General features: G+C 40.8%; 1 protein-coding gene across 6 annotated transcripts in view; it reads left to right on the forward strand.

Annotated features, from left to right (window-relative positions):
* The window catches only part of ltbp3 (latent transforming growth factor beta binding protein 3), a 36,222-nt gene extending 27,745 nt beyond the window's left edge, over positions 1-8,477 (forward strand). For 3 of the 6 annotated variants that reach the window (XM_032534059.1, XM_032534062.1, XM_032534061.1), the window contains 8 exons: positions 1,955-2,083; positions 2,211-2,348; positions 2,448-2,588; positions 5,062-5,190; positions 6,865-7,026; positions 7,126-7,215; positions 7,325-7,453; positions 7,587-8,476. In XM_032534059.1, coding sequence (XP_032389950.1) covers positions 1,955-2,083; positions 2,211-2,348; positions 2,448-2,588; positions 5,062-5,190; positions 6,865-7,026; positions 7,126-7,215; positions 7,325-7,453; positions 7,587-7,738 — 1,070 coding nt within the window. In that variant the 3' untranslated portion in view covers positions 7,739-8,476. Of the gene's footprint in view, positions 1-1,954; positions 2,084-2,210; positions 2,349-2,447; positions 2,589-5,061; positions 5,191-6,864; positions 7,027-7,125; positions 7,216-7,324; positions 7,454-7,586 lie in introns of all 6 variants that reach the window. The other 3 variants (XM_032534060.1, XM_032534064.1, XM_032534063.1) reach the window with 3 other exon arrangements.
* Positions 8,478-8,984: the final 507 nt, after the last annotated feature.

The following is an 8,984-nucleotide window of genomic DNA, read 5'->3' on the forward strand; positions in this document are numbered from 1 at the left end:
CAAAGGAGGGTCTGGCTAGTCCACACAACATTCCAGGATGGGAGAAAAACGTGCTCTAGTTTATTGGCATTTCTTTAAAACCAATCACAAATGTCATGGGCGGCACTAGGCGCTGCACGGCTCCCCAGCGCCGCTGGAAAATAGCCTCGGGAAGGAACTCGTTTTGGTGAAACATGTATACAGTGGTGTGAAAAAGTGTTTGCCCCCATTCTATTTCTGTTCTTTGCATATATTGTCACACTTAAGTGTTTCGGAAATCAAACCAATTAAACAATAGTCTAGGACACACAAGTAAACACAAATGGAATTTGTAAATGAAGGTGTTATTATTAAAGGTGAAAAAAAATCCAAACCACATGGCCCTGTGTGAAAAAGTGATTGCCCCCTAAACCTAATAAATGGTTGGGCCCCTTAGCAGCAACAACTGCAACCAAGCCTTTGCGATAACGTGCAATGAGGCTTTTACAGCGTCTGGAGGAATTTTGGCCCACTCATCTTTGCAGAATTGTCCTAATTCAGTACATTGAGGGTTTTCGGCATGAACGGCCTTTAAGGTCATACCACAACATCTCAATAGGATTCAGGTCAGGACTTTGGCTAGGCCACTCCAAAGTCTTCATTTTGTTTTTCAGCCATTCGGTGATGGACTGCTGGTGTGTTTAGGATCATTGTCCTGCTGCAGAACACAGTTGTTTCACGCTTGAGTACACGAACAGATGGTCGGACATTCTCCTTCAGGATCTTGGTAGACAGCAGAATTCATAGTTCCACGGCAAGTCTTCAGATCCGAAGCAGCAAAAAAGCCCCAGACCATCACACTACCACCATCATATTACTGTTGGTATAATGTTCTTTTTATGAAATGCATGTTCCTTCTACGCCAGATATACTTGGACACACACCTTCCAAAGAGTTCCCCTTTGTCTCATCGGTCCACACAGAATGTTGTCCCAAAAGTCTTGGGGATCATCAAGTGTTTTGTGGAGAAATTGAGACCAGCTTTGATGTTCTTTTTTGCTCAGCAGTGGTTTTCTCCTTGGAACTCTGCCATGCAGGCCATTTTTGCCCAGTTTCCTGATGGTGGAGACATGAACGCTGACTAACTGAGGCAAGTGAGACCTGCAGTTCTTTGGACGTGTGTTGGGGGTCTTTTGTGACCTCTTGGATGAGTCGTCGCTGCGCTTTGGGGTAATTTGGGCGGCCGGCCACTGCCGGAAGGTTTACCACTGTTCCAGTCTTCGCCATTTGTGGGATAATGGCTCTCACTGTGGTTCGCTGGATCCCAAAGCTGGAAATGGCTTTATAACCCTTTCCAGACTGATAGATCTCAATTACTTTCTTTCTCAATGTTCCTGAATTTCTTTGGGTTTCGGCATAATGTGTAGCTTTTAAGGACTTCTGGTGGACCTTACTGTGTAAGAAGCTCCTATTTAAGTGATGCCTTGATTGTGAACAGGTGTGGCATAACAGGCCTGGGTGTGGCAGAGAAATTGAACTCAGGTGTGGACAACCACAGTTATAGTATGTTTTAACAAGGGGGGCAATCACTTTTTCAACAGGGCCATGATGGTTTGGATTTTTTTTCCCCTTTAATATAAAACACCTTCATTTACAAATTGCATTTTGTGTTTAATTGTGTGTCCTTGACATGTTTAAATTGGTTTGATGTCCGAAACACTTAAGTGTTGACAAACATGCAAAGGAACAGGAAATGAGGAAGGGGGCAAACACTTTTTCACACCACTGTACGTTCAGGAGCGTCGGACTGGGGGGGAAAGGGGACTGATCTCCCAGAGCCCTCATGTGAGGAGGGCCCAAAAAGATGCTAGAAGGAATAGCTGTGGATTTCCACACAACCTTCCATTTCAATCCCTGAAATGGAAGGTTGTGGATATAGACTAACTGCATGGTAAGACCGGCAATCTGTTCCTGAGTTTTCCTTCCTTGTCTGCAGATATCGACGAGTGTTTTTTGTTCGCTGATGAAATCTGCAAGAAGGGTCGCTGTGAGAACACGCAGCCAGGCTATGAGTGCTACTGTCAGCAGGGCTTCTACTATGACAGCAACCTTCTGGAGTGCATTGGTAAGTGCTTAAATACACACTATAAAATGACACATAACAAAAGCGTCTGTAAAATGCTGTGAAGACTTTTGCTAGATGCTTCATTTCAGATGAAGGTGGTTCTTTATGGTTGCATGTTCTCCCTCAGATGTGAACGAATGCCACGACGAGTCTCTGTGCACTAATGGTCACTGCGTCAACACCGAAGGGTCGTTCTACTGCAACTGTAACCGGCCCTGGACTCCAGACTCCAACAAGAAGAAGTGTGTGATAGCAACAGTTGCAGGTGAGTAAAATAGTGTCTTCCCCCGGTGACTCTGAGGGACATTTATCTAGGTGCTGGAGGAATTATCTTGAGATTTGAGTCAACCGGACTGTTCTACAGATGTGAATGAGTGCGAGGACCCGGTCAACTGTAAGAATGGCCACTGTGTGGACACTCCAGGGTCGTATTACTGCATCTGCTCTCCGCCCTGGACCCTGGCCACCGACCGGAACAGTTGTGTGACTCCTGAGGAGCAGGCTGGTGAGTGCAGACCCTGTGCAATGGGCAACAGCTGTTAATTCTGGAAAAAGCAAAACAAACAAAAATCATGGTGTTGGCTGTCTGCGCTTGTGGGAGGCAGTGTATGTGAGACAAAACTGATTTATGTGCCAAGTTAAAAAAAAGAAGGTGAAGGAATCTTCTATCCTTTTTTGTAGTTGCCATTGTACAAAACAGAGGCCAGAATAGACGTCAAGCTGTTTTTGAAATGTTTTCATCACGTTTTAAGTGGTTCAAGAAGGTTTTTGAGATCTCACTTTATCACTTTGAGCCTGTAATTGACATTGTTAAGGGGGTACATTACAGAGGAACAACCGTGAAATGACATGCAGTACAGTAAGGGCAGGGAGATGATAGTAGAAATATTATAGAGTGATCCTGAGCTAATCCACACAAACCGCACAAAGTGAAACAAAATTAATCATGTAAACCAATTAAGAACATGCATTTTCACGGTCTCAGTTACAGATAAGTTATCAGTTATGATTATATGATTAGTAGCTCAGTTATGATTGGACAAACACATAAGATATACAGTATGTTTGTATGTACATATAAGTATATATATATATATATATATACTGTATATCTATGTTTATTTTGTACATGTAGCTATCACGTGATGTGTTGTTTCTTCATGCAACTCAATGCTTACAGTATTTCTGTTTCAGCTGTAATAAACATATGGATTTCTGAAATGGCCACTTTGTTCCAAATCACATGTCATGGCTTTTGTGATGTTTAGTGGCCAAACACCATGTTGGGAAAAAAGGAGTAGTTGTTTCCATAATACCTGCAGCCAATGCTCTTGTGTTGTACTGATAAATAGGATCTGAACTGATCACTACTTGATACCGAGTTGCATCAGATACCAGACAGGCCAGGTGGACCCAGTCGCTTGCTGATTAAATCTGCTGAAGAATTCTACCTTTAACTTGGAGTTTAAACGTCCTCGTCTTGACCACAGGTTAGGGACATGCAGTTGAATTGCCTCCTGTTTAAAGAAAGGAACCCTTCTTGTAGAAGCAAATGCAGTTCCCTTCACAGGCAGAATGGGAAATGTGTTTGCTTTCTTGCTATTAGTCACACATTTTCAAAGTGGGCTTTGGACTCCAACAGGCGTGTCTTTGTCAACTCTTTTGTGTGTCATCTTTATGGACACAACTGAGCTAAGAATTGGAAAGCTCTTGTTTAGTGACAATGAAGTGCCATTGCTGTTATTTGCAAATGATGCTGTGCAAGCTGCTGCAAGCAGGCACTTGAAATGGTCTCTGCACCCCGGAAAGCCTGCTTTTGTTAGTATTCAGACATGACTGAAATGGAAGAGATGCAAACATAAAAAAGCTGTGGGATAATATCCCTCATCTGACCTGTTAGTCCAGGATAATTCTTGAGAAAACAAAGTATGGATGCTCTAGTCTCCATGAATAAATACCTAGTAAAATGGATGGGTGGATGGACACTGATGAGCTTAACACCAACTTACTTAGACACATGCTTTTGCCATTGACTTGTTATTTTTAAAAAGCATTTGGCCTACCTGAAAATAGACTATGCACTCATCCCAAAGTCTTGTGTACTCTGTGTCTACTCTGTGTTCAAACTGAAAAATGACCAAACCTAGTCTAATGAATGAATGTGAATATGGCTTGTCCTGTAATTGCCTGGATTTAAAACTGGATTGCCTGGGTAAAAAAAGTTGAAAAACCTAGCAGATTTTGAACATGCCTTCTAAATGCATACTAGACCCTCATTCTTCAGGTTCCAGTCCAGTGAGATCGTATTTGATTTTTTTCAAGCTTTAAGAAAAAAAAATAGATACAGAGAACAAAGTAAAGTAGAGACTTGCATCATCCACATCCCAGTAGACACTGGCCTATATTGCGGTATCATTTTCTCTGCAAACTGCCCGCAAACATCATAGCAGATCATATATTCTCAAATTGAAGCGTTGCTGGAAACAAGCTTCTTGTTTTAACTTGCAGCCTTTTTGCAGATATCGCAGTGTGGTTGTAGGTTTACTAGAGACCAATTGCAGTGGTATGCGTGACTAAAGCTCATTTTGTCATAAGCAGAACTTTGCATGCAACATTCATGGTAGAAACGTAAACAAGCAAACAGGACATACGGGGGGGTGGACACAATAACAGTTCCCACTGTACAGTACATTGTTTTCCAAACCAATACAAAATCACTGCAATGAATGCTGCAGCTTAAAACTCTCTGTGACTTGTTAACGATGAAAGTTGAATCAACCTGTTTTTGAAATAGTCTCGGGAAAAACTGAAGATTGAGCAGTAAACGTCACAAAATTATTATTTATTGCAGGATTATTGTACTGAATTTCATGATGTAGCACAAGTTTTTTAAATTATTGTGTCCACCACCTACAGACTAAGAGCTGGCCCCAAGCAGATGTTCATACTGTAACCAGTGCCTGTGGTGCCCTTTGCAGATGTGAATGAGTGCCAGGACCCCTCGTACTGTAAGAATGGGAGGTGTGAGAACACGCCCGGCTCCTTTCACTGTTTTTGCGACCCTCCCCTCACCTTCAGTGCAGCGCTGAAACAGTGCGTCTATGACGGTGGGTAAAATCAGCTTCGGCTCACCTGAGCATGACCGATCAAAATTAGTTTTGGCTTACCTCGACATCTGCCGCTCATGTTGCTCTTTGTAATTCCTCCCAATCTGTGTCCCATCTGGCCTGTACTGGCTTCATGTTTCCCCTCTTACCAACTTTACAGAGACAGTTTCCCATTCTTTGGAAAGATACCACTTTGTGTAGCTATTAAAAATACAAATCGAATGTATGCATTTATGCGCACAAAGCGATATCTGAGCATGTTCAGTGTGAGAAAAAGTGATTAGTTTTAACATTTACTCTGCATGTCTATTTTCACCACAACAAAAAAAAAAATTGTGTCTGTGCTATTATAGATGATAAACTTGTTCTAGTATAGAAAAGACAGACGCATTTGAAAACTGCTCATTTAGTAGAGAATGCTTTAAGTTCCATAAGTGCAGTATAAGTTCACTAGTCGTCATTTTGCATGTAAGATATGTGATTCACAGTACTTTAATGTTTTTTCAACTGCCATTTTAGTAATGAATGTCTTTATTATGGTTGCTTTAACATCTGTAATTAACGCTTCAGGACTGTTTTAGTGTAACGCATTGTATCCAGCAGACCAAAAAATGACATTGAACACCATTACGCTCTATCTTCACAATTACAAAAGACAAGGAATCATAGTGAGCCACAATCAAGGAGCTGTAACAATAAGCTGTTTGCCTAATGAGAGTAAAGCATATCTTCATCATCAATGCAAAACATGCAGCCATTCAAACACATAGCCATTAATCTTACACTTATTGAAAAGTGCATGAGATAAAAAAAATGTCAGCGTTATTCGTAGACATGACATTGTTTTTATGAGTTTGGTTACTTTAACAATTGTATATTTTATTAGTTGGAAGCGTGAATGAATAAATAATCTTCTAAAGCACATTAGCTTCCATGTGCCATGACCACATCGCCATACTGTCCAAGCAATACATACTTAGTTTAATAAGGCTTTGCTTTAGCTGTATGTATTACTTACAGAGGTAATATTCTGTATGACATAGCTAGCTAACAAAGTGGCTACAGTAGGCTATACCCACTGGATTATGGGCGGGACTAATTAATGCACTTTGGCCTAAACATGCCTAGATAGGCTTCTGACCGCTGTTAACCCCTCAACCATAATGAGCATGTACAGAGAATAAATGAACGAGTACTTTTTTGTGCACTTATTTGCAACTTCACTCTGATTTGTAAATATGTTTTCACTGAAGCATCTCTCTAATAATAAATGTTACATGTATTGAAACATCCATCATCTTTAAGTAGGTTATGGCAGTCACAATGTGAACTGATGTTTTTCCTCCAAGCCATATACTGCAAATGTTTTGAGGCTTTATTATGACTTTAAACATGCTAAATACTCAATATCTTTTACATTTAATATTTATAATTATACTGTATCTACAAATGTAGATATAACGTATGTATGTAGATATAATGGATCTACAAATGTAGATCGATTATAATTTGGGTTGACATCTTCCACTGACTTGCATATCACTGTTTTAAACCTGATCTGAAATCTTAGACCTCAAAAACTGTCTGAATGTGGCTTCCTGCACTTGTTCCTTAAATTTGTTAAACTACAGTTAACATTTCATGTTTGTTTTTTTATCTTCCTTTTTTACCCAGATCGCACTGCTGCCCACAAGGATGTGTGTTTCCTGCAGGTTGACGAGGGCTTGATCTGCAGCGAGCCCAGGAACGGCATGGTGGTGACGTACTCGGAGTGCTGCTGTCACTACGGTCGCGGCTGGGGGCCCGAGTGTAACACCTGTCCACCCAGAAACTCAGGTGAGCTGACTGAAGACCCACCTGGCCGCTCAGCTGTGACTGCCGACTTCCGCTTTTCTTTTCTTTTGAGCTAAAAATACATTTATTCCTTGTATTTAGAGATGTTTAGTCGTCTGTGTGACATGCATCTGGAGACAGAGTCCGATGGGGAGCAGGATTTCCTGGCAGCTTTCGCCAACTACAACCCAGGTAAAACTATACATGATCTTTGTCAACATCCTATCAGAAACTCATCTATTTGCCCCCAACCAACCCTTATTTACTTCCCACATTTCTCCTGCCTGTTTGTCTGTGAAAGGTGACAGTTCAGAGGAGGATTCGGACGAATGCAGCTGTGTAAATGGTCGCTGTGTTCGCTCCTACCTGGGCACCATGTGTGAATGTAACACAGGCTTTAGGCTGGACCACTCCCGTACCCGCTGCATAGGTTTGTACTTGCTAGTCTTACAAAAATATGTATACATTTTTTTTAAACTGGTTGCATTTTAAGGAATATACAGTAGCCAATAAAGGAATTTGCACTAATATGTTGATTTAGTAACTTTGTGTTTTGTTTTTAGACATTGATGAGTGTGCAGAACCAGGAGCTCGTGTCAGTCCATGCAAGAATGCTCGCTGTGTGAACACCGCTGGCTCATACAAGTGCTTCTGCAAACACGGCTTCGTGGCCACACGCAGGCCAAACACATGTGTCCGACGCAGAACTCGGTAACCTATGTGCGTCACTCTGTGTATCCCTATATATAGTGTGCAATATACACACAACCACCCAGCACATACTGCACACACACACCTCTGTCTCACAGTACGAACGTGGGACCGTGTGTCGGCCGTGAACCCAAAATCATGAGTTTTCATCAGAAGCCAAATCATGGCAACGGCTCATATGAAATGTACAAAACATATTATTGTCAGCTCCTCTTTCACTCCCCATTTCACATTTAAAGAAAAAAATCAATACAGACAAGAAATATGTTTTATTTGTTTATTTGTTAAACATTTTTGTAATTGTTGTTTTTAAAACTGTTTTTTGTTAAGTTTAAACTGTGCTTTGTGTGATTTATTTTGTCTTTGAGCTCCCTGTTGCATTGATCTCTTATTGTTAATTTGAATATTAGAGCTAAAGCCACCTCTTGTCTTAATACCGAAATGTGTTTTAAAGATCTATCTCATATTCCTGTTGTCTACTTCAGCTCATTCAATACCTGCATACTATAGGAATGCCATGACAATGTTAATATGTTGCAGTATACCCTTTTACATTCCCGTCCACATTATTTCACATTTAATTCTCAATTGAAGTCATCTGATATTGTATTTTTTTGTTTAAGATTATTTTTGGGGCTTTTCCCTTTTATTATAATGACAGTGGATAGATATGAAAGGGGGAGAGAGATGGGGGGATGACACACAGCAAAGGGCCGCTTGGATTCGAACCCAGGCCGTTGCAGGACTTAGCCAACATGGGGCGAACGCAGCCCCTGATATTGTATTTTCTAACCACACATTGTTGATTTTGTGTTATTGTACAGTTTGTCCGATGTATCAACAGCTTCTGTTAAAATGATCCCTCTCCTGCCCCTGTTTATTTGTTGATGTAAAATATGAGAAACCTGAAGTTTTTGTATAATTTGACATGTGCACCTAAGTGACTTTAAGCTAGGAAAAAAAGACCATGCACTTAGTAATGAATAGTGGGAATAGTTGCTAATGTAGCTTATTCTTATAGAAAACCAAAAAAAGTTTGTCATGATTGCTGCATTAAAGTATTATCAAAGATGCTGTTACGATAAGAAGAATTTGATTAAAAAAAAGATGTCAAAGATGTCAGTCATGCATTTGTTTGTCTTGTGTTTGGGAGTGTTGCGTTTTGTTCAGACATATGAAAACAGCGGACGGACTCATTCAAATTTCACATGTAGTTGGTTTGAGTAGTATGGGGGGGGGGGGGGGGGGGG

The sequence above is a fragment of the Etheostoma spectabile genome, chromosome 13 (genome assembly GCF_008692095.1).
Source record: "Etheostoma spectabile isolate EspeVRDwgs_2016 chromosome 13, UIUC_Espe_1.0, whole genome shotgun sequence".
In the NCBI taxonomy this organism is placed as follows: Eukaryota; Metazoa; Chordata; class Actinopteri; order Perciformes; family Percidae; genus Etheostoma; species Etheostoma spectabile.